The 19243-nt window shown below is 50.6% G+C and overlaps 1 protein-coding gene across 4 annotated transcripts in view; it reads left to right on the forward strand.

Moving 5' to 3' along the window:
• SOGA1 (suppressor of glucose, autophagy associated 1) overlaps positions 1 to 19243 on the forward strand; it is a 72601-nt gene that overhangs the window by 16314 nt on the left and 37044 nt on the right. For all 4 annotated transcript variants that reach the window (XM_045444675.1, XM_045444673.1, XM_045444672.1 and 1 more), the window contains exons 2-3: positions 3357 to 3581; positions 9678 to 9836. In XM_045444675.1, coding sequence (XP_045300631.1) covers positions 3357 to 3581; positions 9678 to 9836 — 384 coding nt within the window. The remainder of the gene's footprint in view (positions 1 to 3356; positions 3582 to 9677; positions 9837 to 19243) is intronic.

The raw sequence follows: 19243 nt of genomic DNA on the forward strand, positions 1-19243 counted from the left end.
GGGCTTTGTAGGGCCAGAGGCTGGGACTGTTGGATTGAGCAGCCCAAGGTCCTGCCCTCCCAGCTCCCCTCCCTATGGCCTAGCAGGCCCTTTCCCTGGCCCCATCTCAGGCCCAAAAGCTCAGCCCCTGCCCAAGTCCTGCATTCACCAGCTTCTGCTGCCTGCATCCCAGCAGACCCGGCCCGTGCGGGCCACAAGCCGGCCTTTGTGGACCCGCTCTCTTCCACGGGCCGTGCCAGGAGGGGCTGACCCGCATTCTGCCTGCAGCTGGGACGAACCCCCGAGCGCCTGGGCCCCCCTTAGCCCCGTGGAGAGATGGAGCTGGCATGAACGCAACATCCTGCGTTTCCAGAAACTGACTGTGGTGAAGGGCAGGCCCTGGAGAGACAGCTGCTCATGTGAGAAATCATTCAATCATTCATTCACTCACGTTTTCAATAGATGCTTATTGAGTCCCTGCTCTGTGTCAGGCCCTGGTCTTGCGGTGCTGCCACAGATGGCTCTGGCCCTTTTAGGAAAAAGACTGGAAGGAAACCCCCTGCATTAGGGTCACTTGGTGAGCCCACCCCCAAGTTTCTGATTCATTAGGTCTCCGTTGAGGTTTGAGAATTTCTGACAAGTTCCCCAGTGTTGGTTATATGCTGCTGGTCCGGGGACCACACCTTGAGAGCCACTGTGGCTTAGGACCAGGTGGAGGAATTATGAGTGATGTACAGTTTTTGTATTTTCAAAACTGTCTCTAGGGTCACTGTTAACTTTTATAAATAGAAAAATCGGTTATTTAAAAGTTAAAAAAAATAAATGGTCCCCCCAAATGACTCTAGCGCCCTGGATGTAGTCCTGTGTTGAGGGATGTCACCTCCTATGACTTAAACGCCCTACATCTGTTTATGTAGCCCAACATTAATGAACTTGTATGTTCCCTGCATTTCTCCTTGGTTGATCCTGAGCTTCAGGTCCGCTCAAACCTCCATATCCTCCCGATCACCAGGCCCTGTCAGTGTGACTGCAGTGAGAAGAAGTGAGATGCTAGCAAATAGCATGGTGGGGGCTTGAACACAGGCTCCTCTGGAGGCTGGTTTAGCTTGGATTTAGCTGACTGACCTGCACTTCCTGAGTGCTGTTTCCCTTATGCTTCCTTAATCCACTGGCTGAAGTGGCGTGTGGACCCCTCACTTCCTCATTTCTTTTGACTGGTGTGATCATTGACTGTCCCACTTCCTCTTTTTCCACTTTTAGTTCTGTCCACTTGGCATGGTGGCGGTGAGTCTGTGTGTGTATTGGGACGGAGGTGGAGCTGGGGTCCTGGTGAGGTGACCGCTCCTACAGCTGGTGTAGGCAGAATCATCCACTTTGGGGGTTGCTGCTGAAGCCATCCGTGGGGCAGAGGCCGTGGCGGCAAGTGGGGATTAAGCCCTTTGGTTGATGGTGGGAAGAGGACAGTTATCTTACGGAGTTGGGAGAAGCAGATACCTGTTCCCTCCGTCTTCCTCTCCTGAGTTCAGAACCATTTGAGAAATAGTCCACAGGAGTCCGGTGGATGAGCTTTCACGCTAAGAACTGGCTTCTTCCTGACCCTGCTCCTGAATTAAACCAACCCACCCAGTCTCAGGGGGGCACTGGACAGCCCCAGGCCATGCTCCTCGTAGGGAGCCACACATTTTCTGCGGGGAAAGAAAGGCTCAAGGGCTGGTGAGCACACTCTCCAGATTGTGTCCATCTCCAGGGCCCGAAGAGTTGTTTTTTTGCTTCTTGGACCCACTCCCCTGCTCCCGTCAGTACCGTCCTTAGGTGCTTTTTCAGGGATGCCTTTGGAGGATCATTCCTCCCCTGTGACTCAGTTTCCCTTTTTAGTGTATAATCTTTTTTAATTCATTCAATCATCCTAAGAGTAGGTATTATTTCCATTTGTGACTCAGTTTCCACATTTGTTATTAGACATAATAATAATCCATTTCTTCTGCTGGGTTCCCTCACTCATCCCCTTACACTCTAATGATTGTTTCATATTACTATGTCATTTTTGGGGTTGTTTACCTAACCGGACATACACTTACTCATTCAGTTAATATTTGTTGGGAGCCTGTGGGATGCTAGGCCCGTGCTGGGTGTGGGGGATATTGTGGTGAGCGAGGTAGACGTGGGGTATCCCCCCAGAGACTCACAGTATGTCTGGGAGACAAACTATTAAAGAATTGCAGATGTGCTCATGATGACAAAGGGGAAGTGAGGGACATCTGGGAGCTGGTGACAGAGGTGGTCAGGAGCTGCCCCGGGGAAGTGAGGTCATCCCCCAACATCCTCCATTTAAAACCCAAACTCTGTTTGGCCCTTCAGGGCCCTAGATGGCCGACCCCTGTCTGTTTCCCCAGCCTCAGCTTATCCCTCCTCTAGCTACCCTGGCCACCTTGCTGTATTCTGACCCATTGAGCTCTATCCTGCCTCTGAGCCTTTGCACACTCTGGACCCTCTGCCTAGAGTCCTCTCTCCCTGGCTGTCTCTCTGCATGGCCATTCCTTCTTCCCTCAGCTCAAATGTCCCTTCTTTGGAGATGGCTGCCCCGATCACGTCCTTGGACACAGCCTTTCCCCATTACTCTAGCACATTACCCAGGTGGGGGTTTTTTTGTTTCTTGCCATTTATTTGTATTTTTTGTATTTGTTGGTTTATCATGTGTCTCCCCAGTGAGACTTGGGGCTCCATGCAGAAGATACAGAAGGGGGCACATTAGTCTTGGTCAGTACCGTCCCTTCCCACTTGGCACAGGGGGCCTGGCACGTGGTTGGTGCCCACAAATGCTCGTTGAATGAGTCTGTCCTGCTTCCCCAGTGTGGTAGGCTCCTATTCTGCTACAGCAAATTACCACAAATTGAGTGGCTTACAACAATCCCAGATTATTATCTCACAGTTCTGGAGGTTAGAAGTCCGAAAATCAAGGCTTTGGCGGGGCTACCTTGGCAAGGCCACATGGCAGGGCTCTGGGCGAGGATCCATTCCCTTGTCCAGCTTCTAGAGGCAGCCTGTTCGAGGCCCTTCCTCCATCTTCAGAGCACGTCCCTCTAACCTCTGTTTCGGTTGTCATGTCACCTTCTCCCACTTTGATCCCCTTGCCTCCCTCTCATAAAGACTCCTATGATTTCATTGGTCCACCCACATATAATATAGGAAAATCTCCCAATCTTGAAATCCTTAATCTCGTTTGCAGAGTCCCTTGAATTAGGGCATGGACATCTTTGGGAGGGCCATTATTCAGCCTACCACACCCAGGCTAGGAGAGCATTGGGTGTGGCCTGCCTTCAGACACACAGGCCACTGCCACGAGCCCCGTGACCGGACCACCTCTCCCCCCACTGCAGGATGAGATCGAGGAGCTGCGCGCAGAGATGCTGGAGATGCGGGATGTCTACATGGAGGAGGATGTGTACCAGTTGCAGGAGCTCCGGCAGCAGCTGGACCAGGCCAGCAAGACCTGCCGCATCCTGCAGTACCGGCTGCGCAAGGCTGAGCGCCGCAGCCTCCGTGCCGCTCAGACAGGCCAAGTGGATGGAGAGCTCATCCGCGGGCTGGAGCAGGACGTCAAGGTGAGCTCTGGGCCTCCCCCCACCCTCATAGGTACCCCTCTTGGAGTTGGGAGCACAAGCCCAAGTGGAGCCCAGGTCAGCCTACAGTTTGCTCCTTGTGTATGCTTGAGCAAGTTACACCACTTCTCTGGGCCTCAGCTTGCTCATCTGCAAAGTGGGGATCCCTGGTGAACCGACAGCCCATTTCCCAGGAGTGTCCCAACGTGATATCATAAATATGAATCCTATTAACAGGAGCCATTCCCACACCTATTCCTGGGCTTGGAGTTGTCCCTGCCCTGTCCCTGCACTGTCCCTGGAGGTTTCTTTATTTTGCTAATGAGTAGCAAAGGCCTGGAGTTGGATAGGGCTTGTTTAAACCTTGACTCCAATATGCCCTCATTTTGTGATTTTGAGCAAGTTACCTAAGTTTCAGTTTCCTCATCTGGAAAATGGGTATAACAGCAGCCCCTGCCTCACAGGGTTCTTTGAGGGTTAGAAGAGATCATATAGGTAAAATGTCACTGTAAGCACTCAAAAATGTTAGCTATTATTATTCGCATTTTCTGGATGAGGAAAGTCAGTCTCAGAGAAAGGAAGCACCTGTTCAAGGTCACATTGACATTCTGTGTCATTGGTCCAGTGCAGGCTTGTCAGCCTCCCGTGCCTGACTGCCCCGCTCCCTGCCTCCCTGCCTTGTGAAGCAGGAGAGGATTGGGCTGGAGGCTGGCAAGAGGGGCCTCCAGAAGCGCAGTCCACCCTGCCTGTGTGTGTGGGCCCTGGTCTGGGGGCTGAGAACTTAGTGGGGACCCAGGCCCAGTCTCTTGCTCTCAGAACTCAGGGGAATGTAGCGGTTGGGGGTGGGGGCACCTGGTGCTGCCTGGGGGCCCAAGGGCCTCTTCCTGCAGGGGTGACTTCTGAACTGAGGCCTGTGGGAGAAGTGGGCTTGAACCAGGAGGGGAGAGGAGGAATGCTGGAGGGAGAGACCTCTGTCTGTAGTGGCCAGGGGAGATAAACAGTGAGTGCCAGCCAGCCAACCAGCGCAGGCAGGCTCCCATTGCAAACTGTCTTTGCACATGCACAGTGGGGTTATAGGTCTGTTGTGCAGATGTGGCAACTGAGCTCAGAAAGGTTGTCTCCCCAGCCAAAGCTACCTGACAGGGCAGCCCCCGGGACAAAGGGTTGCACAAATATTCAAACTCCAGGCACTGGGTTGAGGGAGTGTGGGATGAGGAACAGCTGGGGAAGCTCAGATGAAGTAGATTTGGGCCTAGGTGATTGGGTATTTGGGGCCGGTACACCAGAGAGTCAGCCTTAGAGGGAGGGTTGAGGGAGGGAGGAGGCCCTGACTGGGCTGCCAGTGCCTCCCTGGGAGGAGCCGAGAGCAGCTGGTGTGCGTGTGGGAGGGGGGATCTCTGAGCTCTGGGCTGGGGGAAGCCACCCCTTCTGTTGGGATTTGAACTAGCCAATCAGCATCCAACTTGCCTCCCCCCCCCCCCCCCCGCCCCCCGCCTCTCCCCCTTCCTCCCTCTTCTCCCGCCGCTGCAGCTGGAGCGCTGAGCTCATCCCTGCAGGCCTGGGCTGGATGCCTCTGGCCACCACACTCTGCCCCATGTGCTGGGGTTGTTCTCCGGCATTTGGGGGGTTCTCAGAATTGTGACTTCTTTGCTATCTCCTGGGAGGGCCTGATGGGCCCAAGTGGGGACCCTTTCCCCGCCCGCAACCCCAGAGCTGGGTATCTCTCCGGACTCTCTGACTTCTGACTTGCTCTGTCAGCTCCTTGGCCCATGCCCCGACTGGCATGGGGCCACTTCTTGGACCTCAGTTTCCCCTTCTGTTAAATATGGGGCTTAGAGCAGCCAAATCTCTAGGGCTTTTGCAGTTCCAGTGGTTTTATCGAGCAGATAGGTTTTTGGTGAAAGCGCACCATGAATAAAACCTCAGGCCTTGGTATCCCCCTCCCCTGGGCTCTCTGTCTGTGGTCCTCCCAGCCTGCAGGACCCACTGAACCTCAGCTGGAACATGGCTCAGCATGTGGAGGGCAGCGTGGTAGTTGTTCAAAGACCTGCTCTACCACTTGCTTGGTGTGTAACCTTTGGAGAGCTCCTTCACATCTCTGAGCCTCAGTTTCCCCATTTGGAAAAGGAAGATAAAACTGGTTTCTACCTATAGAAATTTTTGTGAGGATAAAATGAAATAGCTCAAGTAAAGAGAGTGCTGACCACAGACTCTGGTTCCAAGTGCTCCCCTAGCAGATGAGCAAATGTTGGTTGTGGTGTTACTGTTCAGGAGAAGAACTTATAAGACACTCGGAGGTGAAGTGGCTGGGGACAAGGGCAGGGAAGGGAAGGCTGGGGACAAGGGCAGGGAAGGGAATCTCAGCCTGTGGATAAGAATCCCCGAGAGTCTGTTCACAATGCAGGGTCCCAGACCCCAGGCCCCATTCCCCCTCCCTGAGGATTCAGAGTGACAGGGACAGGAACACCCTGAAGCCAGAGGCCCATGAGCTGAGAGGTCTGCCCATGAGCAGGGGGGCCTGTGGTCTGATGGCTGCTGGTTGCATTTGGCAGGAGCCAGGCCTCAGTGCTGTAAACAGTGACCTCATGGCTGAGCGCATTGTTTGCGCTTTGGGGATTTGCCCTGGTGTCCGGAAGCTGCAGCTGCTTCACCTCCCGTGGTATCTCAGCCCCCCTACCCTGCGAGTAGTTGGGAGGATCATAAGAAGATGAAATGAGACAAGCGGGGGGGGGGGGGGGGGGGGCTGTGAGTATCTGACACAGTGAGCCCGCTGCTGGGCTTGTTAATACTTTTAGTGCTGATATTAACATGTCTTCAAGCTTTGGGCCAAAAGCAGGTTCAGGTTGAGAGCAGGACTCTAGAGTTGACCCACCTGATTTCAAACCTTGGTTCTGTAACTTTCTAGCTGTGTGACCTTGGGCAAGTGACCTGTCCTTTCCGAACCTCACAATGGGGATAATAAAGCCCTTCCCTGAAAGGCACATGGTGTCAGGAAGTGACAGCTGATTCTATAAATCACCTGTGAGAGGCAAGGGCGCCCAGGACCACTGAGGCTCAGAGACAGGAAAGGACAGGCTGAGACAACCAGACTCCTGCCCTCCAGGCCACATGCATGCTCTTTGCTCCCATGGGCTTCCACGGGGGACCCAGGGTTCTGTGGGATCTGCAATTAAGGGCTCTTTTGTTCACGCTGGAATTCTGTAAGCTGCCTGGGGTTGGGCTTTCTTGACATTGCAACTCTTGGGGGCGGGGGCCAAATGGGGAAGGAGATCATGTGGCGAATGGAGCAGAAGGAGCCTGGGGACTCATGGAAGGGATGAAATCAATAGAGTCATTTATAAACCCAAGAGGATCTCGGAATCCACACGGATCATGTCTTCTTGGTGGGGAGTGTTGCCTCCCAGGTTGAGGCCATGGCAGGGATGGAGAGGAGCTGGCTCCAAGTGGGAGCATAAGTAGGAGAGAAGCCTGCAGCCGCTGAGCCCTCACACCAGTCAGGGACGCAGCTCTCCCTGGACAGTGGGTGGGGTGGGCGGTTGAGGGGAGCAGTAGGTGCAGCTCCCCATATTTCAGTCATCTGTTCCTTCATCTCCCTTTTCGCTTTTTTGAACCTTGGGGGGTTTGTTTGCTCTCCAACAAGTGTTTATTTGGCACTAGCGTGTACCAAACCCCGCACTGCTGCCGGGACACAGAGATGTGAAGGAGCCCAGGCATGGTCTGGGGCCTTGATCTCTGTGCCCCACCACTCCTGCCCCTGGGGCCTAAGCAGCATGAATGAATGGATGAATGAATGAATGAGTGAATGAATGAATGAATGAATGGAGTATTGATCAGGACAGGGGCTTTCTGGGTGACCTAATAGCCCCAAACCGGGGACCATAGCCAAGAGCCTGGGGTTGAACACCAGTAAAAACCCTGACACCAAACACAAGAGGGAGATTGTGGGGTACTGGGCCAAAAAATCCGATAAAATCAGCGCACAGAGGTGAAGCAGTGATCCTGACAGTGCTTTAACAAATTCTATTTCTTGATGTTCTAGCCACCAGCCCAAGGACTATGTCATTTATTCCGTACAGCAGCCTTTGGGAGTAGGCTGTATCAACCCCATTTACCAATGACCACAATGAGACTTCAAATGTATAAATAAACTGGCTGTGGGTCACACACACACAGAGTGCTGGAATCAGACTCGATCTAGTTTTCCCCTACCTGCAAAGTTCTTGTTCTGGTATTGAGGGGTTGCTCATCCCACTTTGCGGACAAGGAAAGTTTGGTGGCCTACGGAGGCTGGGGACCAGCTTCCGGCTGTCCCTGGGGATCTTCAGGGGCAGGGAGTGGCAGTGGGCACCAGAGGGAGGGGAAGGCAGTGCTGAGTTTCCTCTCTGGCCGTTGTTTTTCCTGGCCTGCCTCTCACGCTGCCAAAGGGTCCATGCCGAGCTGGGCCTGGGCCCAGGCAGAGGGCAGAGCCAGGGAGGGCCCTCTTCCCTTCCGGCACGGAGGAGGTGCCATAGTTGTTTCCGAGCCTGGCAGGCATGGGGCATTGGGCTGTCTGCCCTTCACATACCTCTTGCTGGCAAAGCCCTGGAACCGCTCTCAGAGCCCTGGCCATGCTGGCCCCTCAGGCAAATCCCAGGGGCTCCCCCCCAGCTCAGCTCACACTTGGTCTACATGACCCTGAGCCGAGTCACTTGTGCTCTGAGCCTCAGACAGCAATGGAGTGAAGAGGAATGAATCTGGCACACAGTAGGTATTCAATGAAGGGCAGTGCCTGGACCACTTCATAGTAGTTGTGATTTGCCAGCGCAAAAGGGACTTCCTCATCCCCAGAGGCTCCCTTTCCTGGCCTTTGACCCCCAGGGTGTCCTCCAGGAAATGGGGTGCTTTTGCTGCAGAGCCCTGTCACTAGGATTAGAGTTTGCAGCTCTGTTAGCTCCCTTCTGTAGGGATGACTTGGACATATGCCCACCCTTTGTCATTTTCAGCGCCTTCTGTAGCCCAGACAATTGGAAACCAGGGTCAGGGTCACACTATGACCTCTGGCAGGTCATGTATGGCTTCACCACTCACCCAGCACTCACTGTGCTGGCCCAGGGCCGAGCTTTCTTGTGCAATAGCTGATTCAGCCCTCCTGTTGGGCCCACGAGGTTGCTGCTATTATTGCACCCATTTTGTAGTTAAGGAGACTGAGGCACAGAGTGGAGAAATGATTTGGCCAGGATCACGTGCTGGTCACTGGCAGAGATGGGATTCAGATGGCTCTGGGGCCACCCATCTTGCTCTAGTTTCCACTTACGCTCACTTCCCTCCCTTTATTTTAAAAAAAAAATTTTTTTTAATGTTTATTTATTTTTGAGACAGAGACAGAGCATGAGTGGGGGAGGGGTAGAGAGAGGGAGGGAGACACAGAATCCAAAGCAGGCTCCAAGCTGTCAGCACAGAGCCCGATGCGGGGCTCGAACTCACAAACTGTGAGATCACGACCTGAGCCAAGGCCAGACGCTTAACCTACTGTGCCACCCAGGCATCCTCACTTCCCTCCCTTTAAAATGAGCTTCTGGCCAGGGCACCTGGGTGGCTCAATCAATTAAGCATCTGACTTCGGCTCAGGTCGTGATCTCACAGTTTGTGAGTTCAAGCCCCGCATCGGGCTCTGTGCTGACAGCTCGGAGCCTGGAGCCTGGCTCAGATTCTGTGTCTTCATCTGTCTCCCTGCCTTTCCCCCACTCGCACTCTCTCTGTCTCTCAAAAATAAATAAATTAATGTTAAAAAATAAATACAAAAATAAAATGAGCTTCTGGCCCTGCCGCAGGCTCTTGTGAGAATTCGAAGCACCGAATGCCTCAGGTAAATGAAAAGGCCTTGCTAAGAACAGGCAGGGCCAGCTTTCTGGGGACTGAACTGTGATATAGACATCAGGAACTCAGGGTGCCTGGGTTTGGGTTTTGCTCCTGCTGTTTCCTGGTTCTGTGACCCCTGTATCTTCTCTGGGCCCCAGTTTCCTCATCTGCTAAGTGGGGATGATGAGAGACCCTGTCTGCTGGGGGGTTGCTCTGCAGCCAAGGCCACGCGGTCCCTGCTCATCACCCACCCTTGTTCAGGTCTCTAAGGACATCTCCGTGCGGCTGCATAAGGAGCTTGAGACAGTGGAGAAGAAACGGGCGCGGCTGGAGGAGGAGAACGAGGAGCTTCGGCAGCGGCTCATCGAGACCGAGCTGGCCAAGCAGGTGCTGCAGACGGAGCTGGAACGGCCGAGAGAGGTGAGGGCTCGCCCATCCCAGCCAGGGCCAGGCCGGGGCAGGTGGGCGTGTGCCAGCCCCCTAGCCAGGGTCTCTGAACCTCTGCGTCTGCACAGTCATGCACACTAAGAACACAATGGTGAATGAGAGACACCGGTTCCTGTCCTCAAGGAGCCCAGAGGCGAGGGACGCCCGGGTGGCTCAGTCTGTTAAGTGTCTGCTGATTTCAGCTCAGGTCGTGATCTCATGCTCGTGAGATTCAACCTTATGTCAGGCTTCATGCTGAATGTGGAGGCTGCTTGGGATTCTTTCTCCCTCTCTCTCTGCTCCTACTCTGCTCATGCTTTCTCTCTCAAAATAAATAAATAAACATTAAAAAAAAAAAAAAAGGGAACCCACAGGCTAATGAAGGAGACAGTCATCCACCAAAGAACCGTGCAACTGTGGGAAGATGAACTGAAAAAGCATTCCACAATACCCACCGTGGGGCCTGGCCCTCTGCCTTGGTTTCCTTATCTACAAAACGAGACAATAATACCCTGAGTTGTTGTGAGGACTAGCTGGGATAACTTGTGTGGACATGATTTAGGGGCTGCCATTTGGTGTAAAGTTCGGTGCCAGGGGCTGGGCCTCTGGCCAGCGTCTCGACACAGATTTCAGGACATTACGCAGTTCCTGAATGTGGCCCCCAAGCACCAGCCTCTCTCTTTGCTCACGTGAGTCTTCCACTTGTGCGTACTTTCTGCCTTCTGCTATGTGTTGGGCATGCCGTGTGCTGGGTACCATGCTAGGCACTTTTTCTGAACAATTTTCATCAAGGCCTAATGAGATTGTGATTATACCCATTTTATGGGTGAGGAAACAGCCCCTGAGAGAAGGAGGGATGTCCTCAAGGTTGCACGGGGCCCCGTGGGCTCTGCAGAATGCCTATGGAAAGCCATCAGCCTAGGTGACCGCTAGGGACTAGAGTCCTCCAGAATGCAGGGGTCTGTGCTCCAGATGGCCCGGTGAGGGGTGGGGAGGGCTTCTGACCACAGAGGCACAGCTGGGCCTCAGCTATCTGGTTGCTCATGAGGGTATCTTAGGATAGTACATTGTTCTGGAACACCCCTCACCTTCCCTGAGGGCAGACATGAGAGTGTTCCAGGACTGAGACATCACAGCCCTGAGGCCAGAACAGTCAGTCCATCAGCTGCCCTTCCTCCTAGGCATGTTGTGTGGTGTGCCAGTGGCTTCTCAGTGTGGAGATGGGACATTGGCTGCTAAGGGCTGCTGCGGAGCACTGTCCTGCTCCAGGGCTGGGTGGGAGGCCCCCTCCTTCGGGAAGTCTCCTGGCCCCCAACACTGGGGACCATGTTCACACATGTTGTTGCTGCCACCCTTGATAGTGTGGAAAGGGGAGACAGTTTCAGAGTGCCTTGGAGCTCAGCGTGTTCCTGTTGTAAAGGAGAGGAAACTGAGGCTCAGAGAGGGACAGCTTGCCTGAGTTCACCCGCCCTTCCTTGGCAGAGATGTGGCTGAGACCCTGAAGCTGCATCCCCCTCTAAGTCTCAGTTTCTCCATCTGTGACATTGGGATAATAACGGTACCCAGCTAATGAGGTTGTTTATGACCATTAATAAGATTGGGTAACCGTAGAACACTGAAGAAGTTAAATAGAATAAAGTAGCGGGGCACCTGGGTGGCTCAGCCTGTTAAGCGTCCGACTTTGGCTCAGGTCGTGATCTCACGGTTTGTGGGTTCGAGCCCCGCATCGGGCTCTGCGCTGACAGCTCAGAGCCTGGAGCCTACTCTGGATTCTGTGTCTCCTTCTCTGTCTGCCCCTCCCCCCCTTGTGCTTTCTCTCTCTCTCTCTCTCTCTCTCTCTCTCTCTCAAAAATAAATAAATAAATATTTAAAAAAGGAATAAAGTCGTAGTGCAATTCCCAAACAAATTAAATATGCAGTTATTATATGAACCCACAATTCCACTTTGGGATATATACCCAAAAGAATTAAAAGCAGGGACACAAACAGATACTTGTACCCCTGTGTTCCTAGCAGCATTATTTACAATAGAAGCAACCCTAATGTCCATCAATGTATGTACATAGAGTGGACTATTGGTAAGCTTTGTAAAGGAAGGAAATTCTGACACATGCTCCACCCTGGATGAACCTTGAAGACCTGATGTGAAGTGAAATGAGCCAACCACCAATGGACCAGTATTATGATTCCACTTATAGGACCTACTTAGGGTAGTCAAATTCATAGAGACAGAAAGCAGGATAGAGGTTACCGGGAGCTGGAGAGAGGAGGGAGCGAGGAATTGGTGTTCAGTGGGTACAGACTTTCAGTTTAGGATAATGAAAAAGTTCTAGAGATGAATAGCGGTTGCTTGACAAAGTGAATGCACTTAATGCCACTGAAATGAGTACTCAAAAATGACTAAAAATGGTAAATTTCATATTGTGTATACTTTAGGACAATTAAAAAAAAAGAATAAGGTAGAGCTATATGTACTGATGTTGAAAGATCTCTAAGGTATGTAGTTAAAAAAGAAGGGGAGAGAGCTATATATATTACGCAATCCCGCTAATTATTATTATTTTTTTTTTTATATTTTTTTTTTTCAACGTTTATTTATTTTTGGGACAGAGAGAGACAGAGCATGAACGGGGGAGGGGCAGAGAGAGAGGGAGACACAGAATCGGAAACAGGCTCCAGGCTCTGAGCCATCAGCCCAGAGCCTGACGCGGGGCTCGAACTCACGGACCGCGAGATCGTGACCTGGCTGAAGTCGGACGCTTAACCGACTGCGCCACCCAGGCGCCCCCCCGCTAATTATTTTGATAACAGAACAGACTGGTTTTGGAGCACGTATGTGTGTGTGTAAACGCATAGCAAAAGTCTGGAGGAAAATCCGCTGACTGAGGAAGGAGAGATGGTGGGAATAGCATGGGGAAATGACTTTGCTTTGTATTCTTTTAATGCTGTAGTAAGGTGAGTTTTAGGGAGGGGGATTATTTGTTACATTTTAAATGTAGTCAAGCAGGTAAAGAGCCCTATGTGGTGCTGGGCACACAGTAGGTGCTCAAGACACATTGGTTCGCTTCCCCTTTGAAGACGTGTCAGGCCTGCTGGTGCTCCCCGGCATGCCCCTTGGGGTCTCAGGATCTGGGCAAGGGGGTGTGGCCCTGTGTTTGTTTGCCGAGTACCTTCTCCCCACCCCTTCCGGATGTGGTTTCCATGGAGATAAGTGTCCCTGAGCAATTCTGCCAGAGCTGCTGGAGCCCCGTCATCCAGATCTGCCTTTGCCATCCTGACAGGTTGCTGTGGCGATACTGTCACCCAGCTGGGAACAGGAGCCCCTGGCCTGAGCTGATGTGGTTGCCATGGAGATGGCTCTTCCTTATAGAGAAGGGAGGGTGGCCAGCCCTAGCTGCACTCTGTGGTGGCACTGTTGCCCAGCTGGGTTGCAGCTCAAGAATCGTAACACCAGCCTCCCCCTCATCCCCTCATCCAGTACCATTCCCCCTTCTTGTATTTTAGGCAGAAAGCCAATCTCAGTGTTGACGTGATGTATTATAATATAGCTGCTGTGTCTGAATGCTTGCTCCGTACCAGGCACCTCACCAGGCATTTTATATACCTCCTCATGTTGTGAAACCAGCAGCTTCCCAACATACATTGTTATTCTCATTTTATAGGTGGTACTCTTCTTGACAGTATTTTCATTGTGATATCACAATTCACATAATATAAAAGTTACCATTTATAGTGCCAAGTTCAGGGATGCCTGGGTGGCTCAGTCGGTTAAGCATCCAACTTCAGCTCAGGTCATGATCTCACAGTTCATGAGTTTGAGCCCTGTGTGGGGCTCAGAGCCTGGAGCCTGCTTCAGATTCTCTTTCTCTCTGCCCCTCCCCCCTCCCCCTCTCTCTCTCAAAAATAAATGAACATTTTTTTAAAAAATCTAAACATAAAGTGTCAAATTCAGTGGTTTTTAATGTATTCATAATGTTGTACAATCATCACCGTTATCTAAATCTAAAATATTTCCATTGCCTCTAAAAGAAACCCCGTACCTGTTAGCAGTCACTCCCCATTCCCCCTTCCCTCCAGCCCCTGGCAACCACTAATCCACACTCTGTCTCCATGGATTTGCCTATTCTGGCCATTTCGTACAAATGGAATCATGCAATTTGTGATCTTTTGTGATTGGCTTCTTTCACGTAGCATAATGTTTTCAAGGTTTATCCATGTCAGAGCATGTATCAGTACTTTATTCGTTTTTATGGTCAAATAATAATCCGTTCTATGAGTATACATTTTGTCCACTCATCAGGTGATGGACATTTGGGTTGTTTCCATCTTTTGACTAGTATGAGTAATGCTGCTATGAACATTTGCATACAGGTTTTGTGTGTTTTCAGTTCTCTTGGGTATATACCAAGGAGTGGACTGCTGCATACAGGTGGTATTGGGGGAAAGACAAATATGGGATTCTAACCCAGGACTTTGTCTCCCAAAGTCACACCGACTCTTACGGTGCTGCCCTGCCCTCCTCGCCCTATCTAGGTACCTTCCTAGGACCCTGCTGTGTTTTCAGAACCTCCGAAGATGCTGCTCCCTTCAGTGAATGAGTACTTTGTCCCTGGCACAGGCTTCTCGTCCTGATTCCCATTCTGATGGGGTACGCAGGGTGCTGACCATGGCATCAGATCACCTGGGTTCAAATCCTGGTTCTGCTGGCGTCATCCTCTGATGCAGCCTGGCCGTGGTCTGTGTGGTGCAGGGCACACTGAAATTTGGGGTCACACGGGCCTGAGTTTGAAAGCTGGCTTTGCCACTTACTTGGAAATAACTGTAGTGCTGGGCAAATCACGTAACTGCTCCAGGCTCAGTTTGTTCACTTATAAAACGGGAATATTAATCCCTGCTTCTCAGAGACAGGCAGGTAAAGTGCTTAGCAGGGAGGAAGGACTTGGTGAACACTGATTAGCATCATCATTATCATCATTACCCTTAGCTGCTATGTATGATGGCTGTGCGTCGGGAGCAGCATTTACCTTAAATAAATGTTTCTGCTGCCCCTACCCAGGTGCTGTCTATCGAACTGCCACTTGTCCATGGAAGTAGCAGTTACATTGCAAATCAACACATGCGCTTGGCAGTGTGTGTCCCAGTGACTTCTGATTTGGGTTTTATGTCTAAATCAGTCTTTGCTTCCTCCCCCCAGATGGTCTTCCCTAACCAGGAGTCATTCGGCCTCTGTCTAGCCACTTCAGCTGCTCTGGAGGAAGAATGCCTCGGTCTTTGAGATGCACCCAGAGTAAATTTTGCACACACAGCACAGTCTTTGTTTTCAGTGAGACCCTTTCAAAGATCCCCTCCGTATTTGGTGAAAATCTGCCCAGTTGTTTTGGCAGAAGGTTCATTTTATTCCCTGAAGGTTGGTCTTTGTTTCCTGGCAGCACGGAAGCAGGGAAGGTGTTAGAGAGCAGGGGGCCCCTCCAAGCTGTGCTCAGGCAGCCTCTCTGTGCGGGCTGGAGGTGCAGGGACACAATCTATTAGTCTTTGGAGAAGAACAAGGGAGGACATAGCTCATGTTCCTACCAGGAGCCATTAAACCAAGGATGTTTAGAGGTGCCACCCTGGCTGCTCAAAGGTGGCCTTGTGAGTTGCTGGTAGATGGGGAAGCCCCCGATGTGTGCCAGGCCAAAGAATGTGCCCGCAGGGTCCGTCGCTTAGCGACAGCATTCCTGTTGGTGCCTGGGACTGTCCTGTCTTGCCCCTTCCTTCCCACTCTCCTGAGGCTCGGGGCCAGAACATCTGCTCCTGGGGGCTCCACAAAGAGTCTCTGACAGGCCCTGCCTCCCTTGAGGGGCACTGCAGCCCCCCAGGCCACCTGGCCAGCTGCTGCTCTGCAGAGAGGAGGAGGTCTTTGGGCTCTGAGCTTGCCTTGTTTTTCCCTCCAGAGCCGAAGAGTAGTGTGGGAGCCCAAGTGGCTTAGACAAGGTGGGGAGGAAAGAGTCTGTTCCAACCAGAAAAGACTGGAATTACTCCTGTCCTGAAAGGGTTTGCTGCTTTGCTCTCTCTTCTCTGCCCACTGCCCTCCCTTTCTGGTGAGGTTCATGCCACTCAGGGCTTTCTCTCTGCCTGTTGGAAAGGTGCCCAGTGACTTTTCTTGGGAAAGCATATTAAAAATATCTTAACGTGATTTCCCCCCTCTACCCGACAGGTTATATGCGCTTGGTAGAGAAAGACTAGAAAATACAAATAAGTCCTAATAAGAAAAAATTCACCTGAAAACCAATATTCAGAGGGAATTTCTCTGAATAATTACCAAACTATTATTTGGGCGAGAGGGGCATATACTTCCAATCCATTTTTTCTATTTATATGCGCACACACATATTGAAATGTATATATGTATATATATGCATTTTCTTCGCCTAACATAAGCTCAGTGAAGCAAAAATATCATTACAAAAGCCCATAAATGCATACCTAGCATCCCTCTAAGGGTGGGTACATCAGACTGGTTGTATTGGTTGTCTTGAGCAGTAAAACTGGTGACTTGGGTTCACTGTATTCCTTTTTGTGATTTTTTTTTGGGGGGGAAGTATAGTTGACACACAACGTGACATTGGTTTCGGATGTGCAACGTAGTGTGATTCAACAAGTCTGTAGTTATGCTGTGCTCACCACAAGCATAGCTACCATCTGTTACCATGCAATCCTGTTACAATACCACTGACAATACTCCCTGTGCTGGAGCCTGCATCTGCACAGCCTATACATTCCATAATTGGAAGCCCCTGTCTCCACTCCCCTTCACCCCCTTTTGTGCCCCACCCCCGTTTTGGTGGTTTGTGAAGTTTGGACTATGTGAATGTGTTATCCACAAAATAATAGAAATAATGAAAATCCTACATAAAATCGAAGAAGGAAGCTTCCTCTCTTAACCACCTCCCTCAATTCTACTCCCGACTCAGCTTAACCCATGGTTAGCAGGTTGGTTTGTATCTTTTTAGACCTTTCTCCATGCTCATACAATGTGTGTTTCTCTGTGTATTTTTAGAAAGTCAAGATGGGATTATATTGTGTACATGGTTTCTGTAACATGCAGATTATGTAGTATGAACACAGACTTTTTTAAAATGCTGGATGTTTTGGGTTTTCTTCTGCCTAAGGTGCTTATTATAAAAATCAAAGATCACAGAGTCAAGTAAACATAGGAAGGAAAGAAAGTCTAAAAGGGTACCATCTATTTCAGTATTTAAAACACAGAGCCGAAGGTCTAGAAGGAGCTCCAGCTGGCTGTCAGCCTGTGGTCACCCTCAGGTTGGGAAGGAGAATGCCTAGGGGGGCTTCTGATTTGTCAGCATTGTATAGATTGACAGTGAGAATTTATTTTTGTGTATTAAAATTTTATTTTAAAAAATATTTTGTAATGAAAAAAATTTTTTTAAAGAAAAAAACTGGAAGACTGTGTCCCCTGCCTCCTAAAAAAATGTGGGGGAAGAGGGCCAAGTGTAAGTTCACTGTATTCTCATTGTAAATAGCCTGGTATAAATTCTTCAGACCTTCTCCCACCCTGTGTGCATATATGTGCGTGTGCACGCACACACACACACACCTTTTATAACAATGGTAACATGCTCTAAGTTTTTTTTTTTAATAACAGCTTTTTTGAGATATAATTTACATACGATAAAGTTTGTCTTTTTAAAGTATACGGTTCAGTGGTTTTTTAGGATATTCAGAGTTGTAAAACCTTCACCACTTTCTCATTCCAGGACATTTTCATCGCCCCAACAAGAAACCCCAAGCCCATCAGCAGTCACTCCTGCCTCTCCCAGACCCTGGCAACCACTAATCTACTTGTGGATTTGCCTATTACGGACATTTTACGTAAATAGTATCATGCATTGTGTGGCCTTTCGTGACTGGCTTTTCACTTTAGCATGATGTTCTCAAGACACATGCATGTTGTAGCAAATATCAGCACTTTGTTTTTTTTTTTTCAATGGCTGAATGATATTCCCTTGTGTGGATATGCCACATTTGTTTATCCATGTACCAGTTGGTGGACATTTGGGTTGTGGGTTTTGTTTCGCGAGTTCCTTCTTTTTCTTACCAAGATGTTTCAGAGACTTTGCCTCGTCGTCAGGAAATCTCACTCCCCTCTGTCCTTTTTCATGGCTTTAGGCTTTATATGATCTCATTCCTTCATACGTGGTGGCCCCCTCCCCCTCCTGTCACCCCACTTCCTCTCTCCAGGGTGTCTGCTGTGCTTGAAGAGGCTGTGGTTACCCGAAGAGGCTCAGTTTTATAGGGAGAGAAAGGTGTTTGCCCAGGATCGCAAACTCAGTGTTGTGGGGTTGCCGCAGTTCTGCTCCCAGCTGAGGCCACGGCCTCTCCCACTCAGCTTGTGATAAGCAGACCTGGATCTGCAAGCCTGACCATCTTTCCCCAGAGCCCCTGCCTCACCACTCACTCCATGCCTGGGTGTCCTTCTGAGCACCCCCTTCCTGGCGCCATTTGTGGGAGGGGCTCTTTGTGGGGGGACCTGTTTTGTGGTATCGCCCCATTTCCTACCTTGTCCTCCTCGCTTTTGAAAGAGCCCAGATTAGCCCTTCTCAAATACTGGCTGTTTGCTTTTGGCACCCTGCGTCTGAAATATCAGCCTCTGTCTTCCTGCCTCATTTGCATTTCAAAAGGTGCCTTTAGGATTTGATTGGGCTCCAAGATATACTTAAGACCCCAGCTGGAGTTCATTTCCCTGGCTCTCTGGTTTTAGCCTGGGCTTCGAGATAGAATCACCTGGGAAGCTATTTAAAAATCTCATGGCTGGGACCTACGCTGGACCAATTATTATTATCAGAATCTCTGGGACCTTGGGCATCGGTATTTTTTTTTAACTTCCCCCAGGTAATTCTGATGTGCACCCAGGTTGAGAACCACTGTGCTACCTACCTCCACTGTAGCCCTCATCAAAGAAGGCACATTTTCTCCTTCCAAGTCTGAAACTAGATCAAAACCTCTGTCAAGAACTGGTCCCGGGTCAGCTATGGATTTGCTGTGGGGCCTCTCTCTCACCTTCAGTGAGATGGGGGCTTCGGGGGCTTGGATTACTTACGTCAGTGGTTCTCACCTTCAGGGATGGGTATGAGAGATGGGGGCATAGGGGGAGCCATGTATTCAAACACCTGGGAGTGGGGTGTCTGTGTGACTCAGTTGATTAAGTGTCCGACTCAGGTCATGATGTTGCAGTTCTTGAGTTTGAGCCCCGTGTCGGGCTCTGTGCTGACAGCTCAGAGGCTGGAGCCTGCTTCAGATTTTGTGTCTCCCTCTCTCTCTGCCCCTCCTCTGCTCACACTCTGTCTTTCTTTCTGTCTTAAAAATAAATAAACATGGGGCACCTGGATGGCTCAATTGGT

The sequence above is a fragment of the Leopardus geoffroyi genome, chromosome A3 (genome assembly GCF_018350155.1).
Source record: "Leopardus geoffroyi isolate Oge1 chromosome A3, O.geoffroyi_Oge1_pat1.0, whole genome shotgun sequence".
Classification (NCBI taxonomy): domain Eukaryota; kingdom Metazoa; phylum Chordata; class Mammalia; order Carnivora; family Felidae; genus Leopardus; species Leopardus geoffroyi.